The 19830-nt window shown below is 37.4% G+C and overlaps 1 protein-coding gene across 3 annotated transcripts in view; it reads left to right on the top strand.

Annotated features, from left to right (window-relative positions):
* The window catches only part of LOC145684924 (uncharacterized), a 204000-nt gene that overhangs the window by 61364 nt on the left and 122806 nt on the right, over positions 1–19830 (top strand). Inside the window, exon 1 of one of the 3 annotated variants that reach the window (XM_081757276.1) lies at positions 18558–18753. The exons of the other annotated variants lie outside the window; for them this stretch is intronic. Coding sequence (XP_081613402.1) covers positions 18607–18753 — 147 coding nt within the window. The 5' untranslated portion in view covers positions 18558–18606. Of the gene's footprint in view, positions 1–18557; positions 18754–19830 lie in introns of those variants that run through there. 3 annotated transcript variants of the gene reach the window in all.

Here is a 19830-nt window from a genome sequence, read left to right as displayed (position 1 = left end):
ATAGTATAATTATTTCCTTGTTGAATTATCGATATTTTTCAGTGGAAAAAAGGATGAAATTTGAAAGTTCCAAATCAAGGTAAGTAGACCAACGTAAAGGGAAAAAAGTGTAAAATTTTCCATATAATTATGCGTACAATCCAAACTTAAAATTTTCGTGCAATTAAGCTTACAGTACAAATTTTATGCTTATTTTCTCACAACTTTATGGGATGATTGCCCTGTTCTGTAAGCACTCCATATAACAAACATAAGCTTCAGCACTTATTATAGTAGAAAACAATGGGTATACGAAGCCAACCACTGTATTTTTTGGTTCTGATATTTTCCTTAAATAACATGGATTGTTTTCGATCATTTTTACAAACCAACTCACTACCAATTTTCCATATATAGAAAGTGCCCCCCCCCCCCTATAAAGGAGAATTTAAAAAAATGCTAGAACACATTTTCAATAAAGAGTTAATACACTGAATTTCAGCTCAGCAAGTTTAACGGCTTGCAAGATACTCATTTTTTTTCTCAAAAATTCGTATCCTCACTATCTCCTTAGGATATTATGCATTATAATGATAGCAATATAACATCCCAGTTTTTATTAAGACCTAACTATATACCAAAAGTAATTTCATTTGACTTCGCAATTTGAAAGTGATGATCAGGCACACATAGTTACATTCAATTTTTTATACAATAATTTATATATTACAGTGATTCAAAAATGTATTTTTTCCAGTAGTTAGCTCCTCTAAAAACTCACAGGTCTCGAAAACCAAGTAGTAGTATAGGTCCTATTGCTATTATTACAATTAAAAATATCAATATCCAAAAGTGCCTGAAGTTCATTTTAAACTTGGTTAGATATAATCACCTCAGCTAAGTAGACAGAAACAAATGGAAAAGGAAGGGAAATGAAGGTCTTGAAAATAAAACGAGGACAAATTTACCAGTCTTCAGAAGATACTATCTAGCAGAGCAGAGTGGGTCGGTAGATCATACTGAATCGGTGGGTCGCAGTGGGTCATGGTGGTGGTGGGTCGCAGTGGGTCACGGTGGGTGGTGGGTCGCAGTGGGTCATGGTGAGTGGTGGGTCGCAGTGGGTCATGTTGAGTGTGGGTCAGTGGATCACATGCTGTTGACCCACGACCCACTGACCCACTCAGAAAGCTTGACCCACTGATCCACCGACCCACTTCATCTCTGCTGATCAGCTCATTGCATTTTATATAATTTCTTATTGTTATCCTTCAGGCAGACTTAGTTTCTTTATTATTAGTTCTTAATGTGTTTTTACTTACATATTGAACTCGGAAGAGCCGAAGCAAATAAACCCATAAACTAGAATGTTATACTTGATCAATGCAGGGCTGCATACCCACTTTTGGGCCACCCTGTATATTCAGACAGTGCAGTGCGTACTGAGATTCGAAGAATTACTTTTTATTTTTTATTTATTTAGTTTTTTACTTTAACGTCCGACAATTATGCTCCGAGACTAAGGGAGACGGCTGTGATTATAATGAATTATTTATTTATTTATTTATTTTGTTGATGCGCATGCATATTTATACTCATTCAATCCATTTCGTTCATCTCGTTGAGATTTATCAACTTTCTCAACTTTGAACATTTTTTTTTCTTTAAACGCTAACAACATTGTAGAACCTTCGTGAAGAAAAAAGAAAGTTTTATTCAGCAAAAAACACGAGGACTGAACTTATGTTATCTTTTCTCTACATATATAACCGGTGAGGTATACGTAGTAGAATCATTAGATATTCCGAATTTAACCAATTTCTCAAGAGAAGATCTTTTTACTGTTTTATTTATAACTTTAATTTAACATCTGACATTTGTGATTTTTAGGGTAAAATAGGCGGGGATAATTAATGAAAGTGATTGACTATAAAAAGAAATGGTGGGATGAGAATGTGGAAGGAAATAGGAGAGTCCCGAAGAAAACATATGAACACATTGTCCTTTATAAACAAGCATCGCGTGGGATCATATCAGAGGCCTCTTCCACCAGAAGTAAGCGCTATGCCACTCAACTTCCGTTTTATTTGTAATAACGGTAACCAAGAAAGTTTTGTCGCTTTTTCACTCACCACCTTCGAACATCGAAATGTCATCTAAGACGTATTTGGAATTTCAAAAATAGTTCCCATCAGCATTGACGATCTTCTGCCAACGTTCTGGAAGGCCATGGATTTCATCGCGGTAGAACTTGGTGGACCCTGAAGCGAATAGGTTATCAAGAGCATTTTGCACTTCTACTAGGGATTTGAACTGGCGTACTCTAAGGTGATTGTCCAAGGAATGGAACAGGTGATAATCGGACGGTGCAATGTCCGGAGAGTATGGTGGATGCAATACTGTTTCCTATCCAACGTGTAGGATGGCGTCTTCGGTCATCCTAACCCCGTGGGGCTTAGCGTTGTCCAGCAACAGGAGAACCCCTTTGCAATTCAGAAGTGCTGGCTCCAAAGTTTTGAGGTTTTCTTGAACACGGCTCAACTGCTGACAGTACACAGTTGTATTGATGCTCTGACCAGCTGGTAGCAGTTCCCGATGCACGAAGCCGCGAGTACTCCACCGAACACACAGGAGAAACTTGTTTTGGTGCAGTGCTGTTTTCGGCTGTTTTAGAACCGGTTCATGGGATGCTAACGAATGAGCTTTGTACAGGACCCACTTCTCATTACATGTCATCACCCTGTCGAGAAATGGCTCCTTCTTCAGTCGAAACAGCGAAGAAACACAGGTGTCTGCTCGCGTTGCCTTCTGGCCCAGAATCAAATCCTCTTGAACCCATCGACCCAACTTGTGCTTCCAAAGTTGATGGAGATGCTGCCGAATGGTTTCTCCACTCACATTCAATTGTAGTTCCAGTTCCTCACATGTTCTGCCACTGTTCACCTCAATTGCTGCCTGAAGATCTTAATTTTGTACACGTGTTGGTCTTGGAGTGTTTTGTCACCGTCCTTAAGCTTGTTAAACCACCGCTGCACTGTCCACGTAGTCACGACGCCCTCACCAAAGACCTGGCATATCTTCCACCCTGCTGCAGCGGCGCTTTACCCAGTTTGAACTCGCACATTATACATACCCTTATGACGGTCTGTGGAGGTCCCATGTTCACTCTTCTTACGCAAGTCCTTACGCAAATTCACGGTGTAACTGAACTGCCACAATCAGGTAGTATGTTGGATATACCCACACCAACAAGTGACCTTCGCCTCATCTCCATTCAGGAAAAGGAATTACCATGTACTGCAGAAATTGGAGAACCTACTTCAACTTAGCATTTCCCCCCCCCCATTAGGGGAGCCAATTTCAACTTCGGGGGACCCGGCCTACAAAGCTTCCCAAAATTGATGCCCTTGCTAATGGGATAGAAGAAGAACCCAGAGCCTATATTTCAGATACTATCCCAGTATTTGGTGTGCCAGTGGTAACCCCAAATTTTCCTAATATTTATCTACAATAGATAAAATGATTTTATTTATTTTGTGAAATATCGTAGTAATATATTAGTAGAGTCCTATTTACAACTTGCTAAAACAGATAATAATATGCAAAGATCCCATATTTTAGAAAGATATTTATGTATTTCTGACAATCTACCATATGAAACCTACTAATATGATAATGCCAGGAAAAAAAAATATAACCATTTTGCACTAGGAGAAAAATAGACACATTCATTAAAGTGTAAACTAAAAGTGAAATTCAGTTAAATCATGACGCAAATGAAATCCAAACCTTAACAATTCAGTCTGTACACACTATATGCACAATAAGAAATAAGTCAACTCATAACATTTTAAAGAAATTAGTCAATTCATAACATTTTAGCCTATTGTTCACTACTATTGTCACAATTTGTATAGTACTTTAATGTTCCCATTTATGGTTTTCTTTTCAGACATTTTATTAGGAACAGTGAAATTAGCTTCTACTGCTTTCTTAGGAAGTTTTGTAGATCGGAAAATTATTCAAAGTACAGATTGTGCCTCATGTCACAAACTTATCAGTCAGGACAAATGCAATTCCACGCTTATGAACTTGATATATAAACAAGACAGTAGAAACGTAATGTGCTATCCTACAAAAGAACTAGTATGGGTGATTCACGTTGTTGAAAAGGTACATCGGTTTGTGAACACCCGAATTTCGGAAACTCTTTCCGCCTATATTGTTTCTTTTCTGCAACACGTTTAGTATTTGCAGTGCCTCTTTTCGGACAATCATTCATTCAAATTAAGTGTAAAAATTTGCGATGTAATAGTTCCAGTGTTGCTGAAGAACATAACAGATGTTGAAACAGGATATTTTGAACATACAAAATTTCTAAATGCCAAGCCATTATCTGGGGAAGTACTTCATTTGTAATTTGTAAAGGATTTCTTCCTGGAGTGTTTGTATTATCTTTTATTCTTAATTAATCGATACTAATTGTATTCAATTTTAAAAACAGTTTAGTTTTTGTGATACTATGTGTGTGTGGGGGGGGGGACTTTTCCTGTTATAGCTAGCTATTTCATTTCCCTGCTACACAGAGAAAATATTGGTGCACGTAACTAGCGCCACAGCGGTTTTCTTCAAAATCGGTTCCGGTCTTTTTCCAAAATTGGTTCTATTTCTGACCAGAATAGTGTTTCGTTGTTCTTCGGAAACCAATTCCGTTTCCGCAGAAATAGTTTTATGCGTTTTCCAGACGTTTTCACCAAAACCAGTTTCGGTGAAAACCGAACCGGTTTTTGAATAAAACCGAAATCGGTTTCGGTAAAAAAATACGAACCGTTTTTCGGAGAAAACCGAAACCGGTTTCGATGAAAAACCGGACGGGTTTTTGGAGAAAACCGAAACCGATTTTCGTGAAAAACCGAAATGTCGGTTTTTCGGCTTTCGGTTCTTCTAGAAACCGGTTTTTGGTTTTTATAAAACCGGTTTCTGGTTTTTATAAAATCGGTTTTGCCGATCCCTAGTTTAAATAGGTATCACAGATGGTTTTGAATAGACATAGCAAGAGCAATTTGATATCTCAAACCATTTCGAAGATATGAAAGAATGGTTAAATTGAATATATTGGTTAAAATGATACATTTGTAAGAAGCTTTTAAAACATTTTTTTTTTTTTTTTGGGTTTAATTTGCTTCTGTAACATTAGAGCAATATTTTTGAAAGATGTAGTTACAACAAGTTCTCGGAACTACATAATTTTAAATAGTCTTGCTAACTTTACCAATATTTACTATATCTCCGAAGTTGTTTGAGATATCAAGTTACTATAAACAGCATTATAATATCCACCAGAGTCGGACCCATAAGGGGTCTACCGGGTCCAAATCCCTTCCTCTAAAACTTCAACATATATTTACACAGTTTCTCGATAAAACTTTACTTGTTTAATAGAAAAATGATTGATGTAGCATGAAAATTTCGATCTTACACTGCATCTGTTAACTTTCTCTTATAAAAACATTTTCCCGTACTTCTATCAGACCCTGTCCATTTCAATTCAGGCAGATTTTAGAAAATCTGTCAGGGTGATGTCACAGGTGTCCATCATACTGTAATATAGTGTTCTAGATACAAAATGATGAGACCCATGTTTCGCAGAAAAAAAAATGTTGGACCGACTTAGGCTGCTTCAAAGTTCGAGGGCCATTTTGTCATATAAGTTTTGGCGCCAAAAATTGTAAATGGTTGTTTCTCGGAACTATGAAAGATATTTTAGTCGGTTTTTTTGTATTTGAAAGGTAATGGAAAGGCGTTGCTTCTGGTGTTCTTATCCTGCAAACAATCCAGTTGCGGGTTTCCCACCTTTTTGAATAAATAGCCCTAGTCCAGTGCAATTACGACAAAAATAGATCAAACTTTTTTTTTTTAAAGATTAAACCTGTTAGAATAGGTTCTATGTATTGATATTATACTAAAACAGTCCCAAAGCTCTAGTTGCTGGTTTTCCTCCATTTTTAATAAGTACGCCATCCTGAAGCTGTAATTGCTCGATAGCTCATTTACAAAATTGTTTTCGGAGATCAGGATTGTCCTTTTAAAAATGTTGTTGCATTTGCACCTTATACGATGCCACTTATACCTGTGCAGCTGATTGATAAATGACGTGTGCTCATCTGGGGTGACATCGAGAAGGAGTTGCCTCATTGGTGGCTGTCCACAGGCGTCAGTCCACGGCTGTGCCCGTCTGGTACTCGTACGATGCCCGTAAAATAATATACGTATATGTACTGAACGTAATTTATTGAATTTGTCACTGTAGATCTGCCAGGGTAACACCCATGTTGAAACTCTGAAATGTATGATTTGACGTGATTTAGAATCCCATTAAATAAATTTTGATAAAGTATTTTTGCTGGTTCGCATAATTTCGCTATGGGACGATAATCTTCGATTATTTTACTATCTCCAGATTTGAAAACAGGACATATTCGAGTTGTTTTCTATAATGTAGGAAAGCAACAAGTTTGTATAATCATATTAAAGATAGTGCGTAATGGATTTATAAGTAGCTCAGAGCATGCCTTAAGTATATAAGAAGGTAACGTCCTACGATTATGTGCTCAAAGATATGGTAGACGTGTGACTAAGGCAAGTGAATGAAGTTGGAAAAAATAGTGGAATTAAAATGTGGGAGGAAACGGGAGTACACAAAGAAAACTAACGGACACGATATTGTCCACTCCAAATTTACTTGGCCAGAGATCGAACCAGGGACCCAAGTACCAAAGATAAGTGCTCTACCAATGATCCACCGCTCCCCCTATAGTATTTGAAGTTAAACAATGAGAAACAAATATATGTTCACTAGTGGGTAAGTCGGAGGCCGCGGTGGCTCAGTGGTAGAGCGATTACGTCCGGTGCTTGGGGTCTCTGGTTCGATCCTGTGGACTTTGTGGTGGACAAACATCGTGTTCGTGGCTTTTCTCAGGGTTCTCCCGTTTCCTCCCACTTTCTTCATTCCACAATTTCATTCATTTCTCATAATCACCGTCTCCTTTAGCCTAACCGGCATAATCGTCGGACGTAAAATTTAAAGATTTCATTTCAAATTTCTTTTAATCCTCTGTTTTTGCAAGAATTCTTCTTTATTAACCCTCGTAAGAAAACTTAGTGACAATACAAGTTTCAGGCTGACTTCGAGTTTATCTCAATCTATGACATACACCAATTGCTTCTCTTTTCACCAGGGTTGAAAAAAAAACATGTTTTTTTTAAAAAGAACATAAAAAACGTTTTTTATGTTTAAAACATGTTTTTTTTGTTTAAAACGTTTTTAACGTTTAAAACAAAGTACTTTGTTTTAAACAAAAAAAAACATGTTTAAAACGTTTATTTTGTTTAAAACAATAATCTACATAAGCATATATATTACATTTTTACACTCTTACGTACTGCTTGTTATCTATATTCAACCGCTAGATCAAATTTCGGGAACTTCCCTAATCTCGATCCGCCCAAATGTTCAATTTCGGAGGAAAAAAAATCGGGATTTTCCCGATCTCCGTTCACAGAATATGCAGTTTAGTTTCTTTGTGTTACGTTCTACTTGTCGTCTGCATTCTTCATCTTTAAACGCCCATTGACGCAACTGCTGTGTCAGGGCTTTAAACCTCAATCGCTTAGTCTTAAACCTCAAATTAAGACTGGAAGATGGTTTTGATACCAATTTATTCCTGAAAGATGCAACTTTCCTGGTGTGCATTTTATGTATGTGGGAGGAGGGTAAATATCGTGTTTTTTTTTTTTTTTGTTTTGTTTTTTCAACAGTTTTTTGGGGGCCGTTCCCCCTCTTGGGGGATAGATTCATTAAAATTGTTACATGAAGCAATGAAGTAGGTTACTACATGGTAATATCGTGTATTTGTACCAGGGTTGGCTGGTTTAAACCAAAAAACGAAAAATGTTCGTAGAAGTGTATGTTTGTAAAATCTTGATGAACACACGTTTGTGGGTTATCACGTTTCACTCCCGTATATTATTCGCATTATATTCAGACCTAAATTCCCCATTCATTACTCAAAAAGATTATACTACAAAAGCAACTTTATATATATATATATATATATATATATATATATATATATATATATATATATATATATATATATATATATAAGTTTATAAATGTTTGTTTTGTGATTTTTTTGTAGTTATTATTGTTTTTATTTAATTGCAATCAAAGAAAAATTCTAAATATTGTTTCGTTTCAATGTTTACTATTGATAAAATACATCGAAATGCAGTACTTTTTGTGTGTGTGTGGGGAGGGGGGGTTAAAACCCCACAAGAGACATTTAGTGAAATGAGAAGTCTCTTTGGTATTTATTTATGTATAAATGAGTCTGAGCCAAAGTGGACTCAAATAATTCGTATCTTTATTCACTTTTCTTACTAATATGCAAATTAAGTCGTTGTATTTCTTTAATTTGGACCAATAAAAGTCGCTATTAACTAACTCGAACTAAATTAGTTCTTCTGTACTCCGTAGTACTTTGAAATTGTCCATATATATTTTAATATTTCCTACATAAAATGAATTCATTACGCAATGGCAGCAATGGTTACCATTTCTTATATTATTGTCACAAGTATGTGGCCTACATATTAGCATTATTTTGTCAGCGCAGGTAACTGCAAGGGTTGCCAGGGCCCCGCAAAGTCAATATTTTCATATTTTAATGATTTTTTATGTCTGTTCTTTTTCTACGAATTCGGCGGGAATTTCACGCATATTATCTCGTTGGAATTTGTGGTCTATAAGCTTTCCAATGGTGTATAACTCATGAAATGTTCAAATACTTCAATTGAATTTCTGGTGGTTTAGTTATAAGCACACTGATGTGCAGAATTTCGTTCAGTAATTGCTGTTATAATAAGAATATAACTCTGCTTGTAATTTACTCCATGCACAAACGCTGGGAGGATGGGTTGTTTGTTAGAAAATTAAATTAGCCTCTTCAATCTGATATTTTTAGTTGTTTTAAACATGTCCAACCAGCATCGAAAAAAAACACGTTTAAAACAATTTGTTTAAAACGTTTAAAACAAACTGAATAAAACAACAGCCCTCGTTTTAAACATGTTTTAAACACTTGTTTTAAACATTTTGTTTTAAACATATCAACCCTGCTTTTCACATTTAAATTAAAAGCATGATCGATTTTTCTTTTTTCTTTTTCTTATCTTCTCTTTTTTCTTTTTCTTCTTTTTTTACAATTTCATAAGTATTTTCATTCGGTAACTGTGGAATTCCACATATTTCAATAGTAGGGTCATTTAGGGACTTTTCGACACGTTAAGCAACAACTCGACACTACTCTGAAAGTTACGATAATTTTATGCTGTAAAATCGATAATGTTTGACAATATTCCTTGCACTAGCTATAAAATACAAAATCTTCCCCGTGAATGCAGTACTTGCAGATGCAAGAACACATAAAAGGAATGGTGTGGATCGGTAGATTTTGGAAGTCTTGCAGGAGAAATCGACACTTACCATGGAAGATGTAGACACAGTGGCGTATTTAAGGGGGGGCTTCCGGGCTGAAGTCCCCCGAAATCTTACTTATAGTAAAGTATATGAAATATCTTGCAGAATTTTCACATTTTCAGGCAAAGCCCCCCCCCCACCGAAAGTTAGCAAAGCCCCTCCCGAAACAAAAGCGTAAATACACCACTGTGTAGACACTATATATAAACAATAAAATCTTTCACGTCTTTGAAAACAGTGTCCTTTACAACAAACATAAAACGCAATGAAACATGAGATGTAAGTTTTCTACTATCTACATATGACTTATTTGCAAACTTTGCTGCAATTCATTACAACTAAGTTGAAATACAATAACACTGAAACAACGTAAACTCGTTAATAACAAACTTTCTTTTCAACCTGTTTCGAAACATATTGTAATTTAATATTTCACTACGCATAATAATCAATCATCGAAAATCACAATTTAACACAATTATTTTCGGAATCCATATGCGAAGAACTCAACAGAGGGTGATTTCTTCCAACTGAAACTGACTTTCTCATTGTCTTCTTTCACAACAATTTGCCAGGGTTCCTACGAACTAAGTTGTTATAAAATAAGTTGAAATTGTCTTTCAAACTGCGGATTTTGAGTATTGTGTAGTAGGATCATTAGAGGCTTTCTTTAATATATCAGGATCTTTGACACATGTATTGTGCTGGTCTAAAACCAAAAGTACTTTTTAACAATTAGGCTTATACCGGACTAAATGACCGAGAAGCTGAGAAAGCGTGTTTGTTACGTAACCTAAACCTATGATGTATACACTAAGATGAACCAGACGGTAGTCCTTTTGTCTGATGACTTTCCTTATAACAAAGGAACTAGATGTCAAAATCTCCTAACAATTTTTGACTTACTGAAACTTATTATTTTTTTCTTAAATAAAGTTTTATGTACCTATTTTAGAGGCTTCTGCTTACTTTGAAACAGGCAAAATTAACTCCTCTGCATATACAACTTGTCACTGAGAATCGGCACTAAACTTTCTACCCACATAGCACTCTACGTCCCTGGGATGTCCCATTTTGATCCCAATCATCCCATTCGGTTACCGGGATTATCGGGACAATGAGAAGACATCCCATGGACGTCCTGCATAGGACGTCCTGAAGGATTCCCATTTAGGATGTACACGGGACGTCCCAGATGGGACAGGAGGTCCGAGGGAAAACCAATAGACATTCCTTCGTGGTCCCGTTGAATATCCCGTATCCCGGGATATTAGCGGACATCTGGATCTCCCGTGGAAATCCTGTGGATGTCCCGGGAGCACATTCGGATATCCCGGGATGTCCCGTCGTCCGTTGCGGGCTCAGTCTTAGACATCCCGTGGACGTACTTGTGCTATGTGGGGATGTACTGAATATTTCTTCTAGCGTGAGTGTATGATCACTAGCTTTACCAGACCTTAAAAGTGCCGAGATCTCCCTAAATGACCCTATTTCTTCTATTGCATTGAAAGGACACGGTGGCTTAGTGGTAGAATGCTTTCCTATGATGTATGCGGTCTCTGATTCGATCCCCGGCCGAGTAAGTTTGTGGTGGACAACCTTGTGTCCGTGGGTTTTCTTGGGGTACTTCCGTTTACTCCTACATTATCATTCCACCAATTTTTCCATCATAATTTACTTGCCTTAATCATACGTCTCCCTTAGCCTAAAGGTCATAATTGTGGGACGTTAAATTGAATAATTTCATTTCAATCTTCAATTATATTCATCTACATCATTAAGCAATGTAAGATAAAGCAGAAACGCAATCATTTTGATCGCCGAAGGCTCTAGAGCCAGGATTGTATAACTAGCAGAAGTTTTTTGTTTAATGTATATGAAGCCAGAAATTCGAATAATGTAGAAATTGCCTCCTTTCCCACTTCAGAAGCGGAATTTTTAGAAAATGTTGAAGTAGTATTCAGTTGTTTCAGGCGTACACCCAGAATTTTTTGTTGGGATGGATCCAAGCTTTGCACTGTAAGAAATTTCATCGGTAAATTTACAAAAAACCGCTGACAATCTGTCTGCCAAGCCTCTATGTAAATTAATTTACACCTATAAAGTAAAATTACTAATATGAAATGGTGTAAAATTACATTTTTATCAATAAAAATATCATATTTTTCTTTTAAATTTACTGTAAATTTGTAAAAATAAACAATAAATTTTGTAATTTAATCTAAGGAAATGTATATCAACTTACTTCATTTTACATTGATGTTTGCAATTTAATTACATTTTTTTTTTCAGTTTGGGGAAGTGGGTTCTTACTACAAGCTCCTAAGCCTATGTAGTATTGAATAGGTATTATTCTGCACCCAAAGAGTAATTGTAAAATACTTCCACGTATATTTTCAGAAAAAAATGATAAATATTATATATTCTTATAAGAGAACTAGTACAGATGAAATATAAGATCAAATACTACATCAATCATTTCCCTACTAAACAAGTATACTTCTATTGAGAAAATGTACAAATTACGTTGAGTTGCGAAGGTTTGAAGCGGGTCTTGATCAGAGGCGTCATTTAGGGGGGGGCAGGAGGGGGCAATTGCCCCCTCCCCAAGAGTTTGAGGAATACATATACTTTAATAGATTGTCTACTAATATACTAGTACAAAACGTGAAAATCTTATATCGGTGGTGCTCTTGCCCCTCCTCAAGCGAAGTCTGAAATGACGCTCCTGATCTTGATCCGGTGACCTCTCGTGGGTATGCTCGTCAGTTGTTTCTAATGAATACTTTATTTACTAATTTCACACCTCCAACTTCATCAAATCTTGAAGTTCGGCATTGTATGAATATAAAATCTAAAATTAGAATATTATATAAATTGTGCACTTCCTCTTTTAGAAGCGGATTTTTTTTAAATGCTAAAAAAAGTTTGTCTTTTATTTTTAATGAAGTGCTAACATGTTGAATTTTAACAGGATGACTGCCATGAGCATCATATGTGGTGCTCACCTTATTTCTCTATGGAGCCATGAGCACCATATATGATGCTCATTCTTGATATCACAAATTACTAACCTATCCACGTTCTTGAGCATCATATATGATGCTCGTTATCACAAATTACTGTGAGAGTCTATGAGCATCACATATGGTGCTCGGTTCCCATTGGTACATTTTCGGGAGAAAAAATATCGGGACAAAAAATGTGATATAACTATCCATAATCGAGCCAAGGGTAAGAAATTTATGGCCTCCTGGGACCAGTACCCTCAAATCACCTTGGCAGCCAACCTTTAAAGCCTAAGCTTAAACGAATTGTCCTCACATTGTGCCTCTTTTGAATAAAAAAAATCATAGATTTGAATATTATAGAAGTTGTTTCCTTTAACCCTTTAGAAGCGTTATTTTCAGAAACACTGGCACGTATTCCCTTACTTTTAATTAAGAATTTATATACCGAACTTCAGAATTCCAACTTAAGTCAATCCTTGAAAGCAAGGGTGCCGATCCTGGGGAGGGGGCAGAGGGTCCCGGGTCCCCCAAAGCTCATGTGGGCCCCTATTGTATTTATGAATATGCGATATTTGGCATAATTTGAGTGCAATTTGTCTTAAAATCTTCATATATATACTTTCTGCATCTGAATGCCCTCCCCCCAAATTTACAGAGAAATCGGCGCCCTTGCTTGAAAGGATAAATATACGAAATAAAGAAACGTACATTTGAACGCTGTAGAAATTGTTTCGCTTTAGGAGCAGAATTTTAAAAATCCTGAAACACGTACGCGCCTGCTTTTAGTTAAGAGTTTATATACCAAATGTCATGGCTCTAAATTTAGTGAATCTTCATATTGGGCATTTCTTGAATAAACAATTGGAAATTTAAGTATTGTAGACATTGGCTCCCTTAGCTGTTCACTTTTTATTTATTTATTTTATAGAGGAGTTTATATGTCGAGTTTCACCTTCCTAACTTCAAGAACTCAAATAGCTAATTAACACATTGACGTCCACTATATACTGTATTTTGACCTTTCTCATCTGTGCGCCACGGGCAACAATCCGCCACTAATATTTTGTTTTCGCCTTTGTTTTAATCCCATAAATGTATAATTTTCTTTGTGTATGGTTTTTGCATATACGCGGCGTGGATATTAAATTTAACTTCTACCATATATATGTAATAGCATACACACCTATAGAGCGAACGTGAAAAAGTGCAATATATATATTTGTATGTATGGAAAATCATACAGGGAGACGCTACATGAAGGAGCTGTGTGTATGGAAATCCATACACATGGAAGCCAACGTGTTAAGAAGAAGTTGAGCTGTCTTTTGCTTCCCTGATTTCTTATTCCTTGCTTTCGAAACAAAGGGAGTATTGTGTCCAAAACGTGACATTTGTAGCTCTCAGTTTCTTTCTCTCTTTCTCTCTTTCTAAGTGCTTATAGAGGATGATTTTCGGGACTGAGCAAATTGAAAGCGAATCAAAGAAAATGTCGACTCCGCGGATATGTGTGTGTATCTGTGCGTTCCAACATAACTCTACAATGCCTAGAGCAATTTTATCCAAACTTGAGATACATAGAAGAGGTTGATCCGCCTATATGTGTTCAATTTTAAACCTTCATCTCTGCTCACATGGAAGCTGTCACTGTTTAATTCAGCTACTCCGAAAACTACGAATTTGACACTAATATCACCCTTTTCCGATCACCTTTATATGTCATCCCCTTCTACTCTCTCTAGGTGTGCTAGGCTTCTGCCCTCACTGGAGGAATGAACTTAGACTTAAAAGGCATCTGAACTGTCACCAATCAACTCATGAACCCCGAAAACTATTGATTCAGCACTAATGTCAGTCGTTTTTGATCATTTTTTTTTTATCTCTCCCCGTCCCACTCTCTCCAGGAGTGCTAGGGTGGTCTTGCCGCAACGGTACTCTTTTGCAGATTGTAAGTATACCAAGTTTTGTTAAAATTGCTTCAAGAGTTCCAAACTTATGCTGGAACACACACACACACACACACACACACACACACACAACCACTTATATATTTGTGTGTATGTGACCTCCCTCCAGCTTGAAGTACCTATCTTCGCCTATGGAGACGAGGCAAAAAAAAAAAAAAAGGATCTTTACGAGAATTCAGACGAGACTAGAAATAGTCCTTTGAAAATTGTGACGAGAAATGATTACTACAAAATTTACAAGAGGCAAAACAAATTATTTCTTATCTCGTGGACGAATTCGTTCTAAACGTAAGACTTCCCATATTCAGTGGTATTTATTTCCTTCCAAGTACTTGGGTTCAATCCTCACAAAATATTCTCTCTCCCTCCGAAAATAAAAAGTAGAGACCACAATTGGGTATGTGACAAAACTCAGAAAAATTTCTTTGTAGACTAATTTTTTTTAAATTTAGCATTCTTATAAATTTCTTTGTAGACTAAAATTTATTTAATTTAGCATTCTTAAAGCCAGTGGCGGATCTAGAAGGTAAAAACTGGGGGCAACTAGCAAGGGCGCCGATTTCCCTGTAAATTGGGGGGGGGGGCATTCAAATGCAGAAGGTATATATATGAAAATTTTAAGACAAATTGCACTCAAATTATGCCAAATATTGTATATTCATAAATATAAGATAGGACCCACATGATATTTGGGGGGCCCGGTCCCCCTCGTCCCCCCAGGATCGGCGCCCTTGGCAACTAGAACCCATATTATAATAGGTGTATGGATTTACTATAAACTTTCAAAAATATATAAATAATAGCTTAAATTATTTTTGCCACTCAAAAAACTGGGGGATCTAGCCCCCGGCCCCGGGCTAGATCTACTTCAAAAAATGTGGAATCATTGTTAAGTGTCAAATTTTGTTGTTTCAAAGTGCATATTTTCGTAAAAGTGATTTATACAGGATCTTGTGAATCTCAAAAACCAAGCAAACAAGGAACCCAAGATTGTACTCTGGAGTTTTAAAAAAAGAAATCATGAACGGAAGGAAGGAAATTACCAAACGAGAAACAGACAATTTCTAAACACATCTCACACGAAATAACTTAAGAATGAAGTTGGTTTAGTTTCATTAAAGGATGACAGGGTGGCTCAGTGGTACAGTGCTTACCTCTGGGGCATGGGGTCCCTCGATCGATCCTCGGTCAACTAAGTTTGTGGTAGACAACATAGTGTCTGTGGGTTTTCTCAGGGTACTCCCGTTTCCTCCCATTTCTCATTCCACTAAATCTTTTATCATCATGCACTTGCCTTAATCATCCGTCTCACTTAGCCCAAAGGGCATAATCGTGGGACGTTAAACTGAAAGATTTCATTTCTTTTTTTTTTTAAGTATGATTACGTTTAGTAGAACATTATGGCACAAACGTGTCATGGAAATACTATAAATTCTGGTAACAAAATGTGCTTGTTTCCATCAACAATTTCAATAATCTATTTTAATTAAGGAAAATACTTATTAGAGGTTAGAATATCGGAATTTACGAATAATTCACTCTAATATCGAAAACAAAAAAAAAGACGTAAGTAACACATAGCAGTTTTAATTTTGACATTTTGTAACTTTTGTAATGAGTATAGCACGTGAGAAATTTAAGAGTAAAATGGGAATTCCCGCCTTTCAAGATGGGATTTTATAAAGTTGTAGGTTGGCACCACTGGGAAGAAATGTCTTCAATCGGAATCAACACTCGCTAGTGTCAGCCTCACAACACAAGTCCGCTCAAATTCAAACTCGTTCCTCGGCGGGAAAAGAATGCGCGGGAAATTTAACGAAAGATCTTTAATCTCTTTTATTTTATTTTATTGTATTTCTCACTTCTTTTCTCCGTTTTCTATTACATTTTTCTATTACAAGCTTCCTTACCAGTTGAGAATGGATGCCTTGGGATTCGTCGAGCCATGGATATCGCCATACCTTCTTTCCTCGCATCATTCTATGGCTCACGAGAACTAATTGGATCTCTTCTTCAACAGGAAGTTGACTTAGACTCGATTCGAGATGTACAAGAATGCACCGATAAATGGACTAGTCTGGTTGGAATGGATCCCCCACCTATCGACAAAAGACATGTTCAGTCTGTTTGGGATGAACCTATAGTCAAGCTTCGTTTATCTTCACTCCTATCATCAACTAATAACCCAGATGACAAAGCCAGGCTGTTAGCTGTCTCTTCCTCCAAAAACGGAGCATGGCTTCAAGCCCTACCTTCTCACACACTCGGGCTACACCTTTCTAATGAGAGCTTTCGTATTGCTACAGCTCTGCGCTTAGGTGCTAATATTTGTGAGCCTCACTTTTGTCCTGCTTGCAACGCATATGTCGATAATAAAGGATTACATGGCCTTTCATGTAAAAAAAAGTGCGGGAAGACAATCTCGACATCATATTGTAAACGACATTATTTGTAGAGCCCTCGTTTCAGCGGGAGTTCCTTCAATAAAAGAACCAAATGGTTGTTGCCGCTCTGATGGTAAAAGGCCTGATGGCATGACCTTGGTACCGTGGAAAAATGGAAAAGCACTAGTCTGGGATTTCACATGTTCCGATACGTTTGCTCCTTCCAACTTACCCCATTCTTCAATTCAGGCAGGTCTCGTCGCCGCTCACAGAGAATCAGACAAAAGACTAAAATACTCAAACCTATTGGACAAATATTGGTTTGTAACAGTAGCAATAGAAACCAGTGGGTCTTGGGGTCACGAAGGATTTAATTTAATTAATGAAGTTGGTCATCGAATAGCAATCAAAACTGGTGACCCCCGAGCTACTGCATTCCTTTTCCAACGTATCAGCATCGCCATCCAGCGCGGGAATGTGTCATCGATCTTAGGCACATTACCTCCTGGTAAAGAACTGGACGAGATTTTTCTTCTATAACACACAATAAGACGGAAGGAGACATATCCGAGGAGGCTGACAACCACTTTGACTATGTTCATGAAGAATGTTTTGAATCCAGTTTGGATAAATATACATTGTTGGAAGTCATGGCTAATACCGGGAACTGTATTAGATCGAATAGACTACAACATAGAACAAGTCCAAGTGCAGGTACAAGAAGGACTTCAGCAGCTGCAGAAAGCAGAGAAACATCAGAAAAGAAGTCGGAAAATGATGTGTGTTCTAGGAGTGGCAGCTTTTACAATCTTCTTGATGGTGCTGTTGATTGTGGTGAAATCTTAAAATGTTTTTATTTTACTAATTGTGCTTTGAACAAGACTGAAGAATAATTAATGATTCCTTTTATGAATTCGTCGTCTTCTGCTTTAATGCGACTTTTATGTACAATATTCGTTCAACAAGAAATATATAAATTTTTCTTTTTTAATTTGTCTCTTTTCATTTTTTTTTCATTTCGAGACAGAATATGACCCGCTCTTTCCCGCCCAAGATTCTTCATATTCCTCATTGTACTACATTTATCGGGATTAAATATATATATTTCAGATATGTAGTACGTGTTTCTCCTTTTAACTTTTTATTGTATGTAAACAAATTTCCTCGAAATATTTTGCCTGTTTCTCCGTCACATTGGTATAAGTACTCTGTCAGTATTGACAGGTCACTTGACGTAACTGGCGTGTGAGAAGCTTCCATGATCCGCGGTCTTCCGTTAACCTCTTCTTTTCACGTACGATGTTTCTGTTTTGACATCATCCGTTAATTGTAGTCTCATTCGCCCTCTCCCTTTTTTCCTGCCAACATACCCTCTATCACTTCTCTCTCCTTCTTAGCCAATTGCGTCAATGCTGGAAAGCCAGCTAAAAATTCTCGCTATTGAAGTCGCCTTCGATCTGCAAAAATAGGAGAATATATTCGGATGGCATTTAAACTATATTATTTCGCGCGATGTAAGTTGATAAAAAGGGGATTATAAACTGTAATCAGTCAAGTAATCAGTTGTCTATTAATAATGCAACTTTTCTGTTGAGTTTGCAACACTACTCTTGTAGTAACGTTCGGAAAAGGAATTGCCAACACCGTCTCCACGACTCACAGAGATCAGCGCCATCTTCGACTCTAGACGGTTGTATTAAGTAGACCGCGTGTATTCATACGTTGTGTTTATGAATTTTGTGCCGCCGTCGTCCGCAATGTATACGGTTACGCCGATAGACCGCTTTTGTCGATTTTGTTTAAATACCGCGTTTGTTCAGTGTCCTGTGTTCGAGAAGGATCGTCCAAGTAGGATAGAAGAATGCCTTGAGTTTCAGGTAAGGATAAAAAGTGTATAAATATTATGGTGTAGCTAACCTAAGCTTGAATTAGTATGTTTAAACATAGGATAATTATTTGCGTAGTTAATACTGCATGAATTGTAAATTGGCAGTAGCTCTAGAATCAGGCCCGTAGCCAGCCCCAAAATGTAGGGGGGGCTGAAGTTAGGGGGGGGGCGATCCAACCATATGATAGTTCATCACCATATTATAGTTCTTTTGCAAGCCTACTGTAAAAATTTTAGGGGGCCAGCAAAAATTTAGGGGGGGCCCGGCCCCTCTAGACCCTCCCTTGATACGGGCCTGTCTAGAATACAGGTAGAAAAATTGAACGGAGAGGGGCACAATTTATCTATCTCCCCCTCACTCTTTTCGTATACTATGTATTTGTGCCAATAATGTATCGTGGGGGTCAGGGGTAAAAGTGGATCTGAAAAGGTAGGGGGACGCATGAAGTCACTCCGTCCCCCATGTTTATCTTTGTCCATTGTAATTTTTAGGAAGTGAGGAGACGCCATAGTTTTTTTTTTGAACTGTGGTAACGGCGTCCCCCCGCGTTTCCCCTCACTTTTACCCCTGGTGGGGGGACGTAATGTTTGGCTTCTTTCTCTTTTTGTTGATTAAAAAAAAAATACTTCTTGCATGTTTATGGTTGGACGCATAGTGCGAAATCATAACAGTCGAAGTGTGTGGGGGATTGGAGACCAGGAGCAAACAGAGAAATGTTTGCTGGGACGGGTCCAAATATTTTTGGGGACAGTCCCAAGCCAAGACTGGCCCAGGCGGCGATAGACGCCCAGGCAGGGGCCAAATCAAAAGGGGGGCCAAATGAATATTTTTATAAAGAGAGGAGATCAGGAGGAAGAGAAAAAAGATGTGGAAAACATGTGCAACAACTAATATTCCTGTGAACAGTCACAGCAGCAATCTGCATATATCAAGCTCTTTGAGCATTTCAGTAAAATTTTGTTATGACTCATGTCCTTTAGGGTAATGGTGGTTGAGGGGGGATTGAAAATTCGGGGTCAACACATGTTAGCCGCCGGGGCCAAATAGTAGCCAGTCCGACCCTGG

This window comes from Thermobia domestica, chromosome 5 (genome assembly GCF_964235325.1).
Source record: "Thermobia domestica chromosome 5, izTheDome1.hap1.1, whole genome shotgun sequence".
Lineage (NCBI taxonomy): Eukaryota > Metazoa > Arthropoda > Insecta > Zygentoma > Lepismatidae > Thermobia > Thermobia domestica.
Note: the sequence above shows the minus strand (reverse complement) of the source record. Positions and strands in the feature narration are given on the sequence as shown.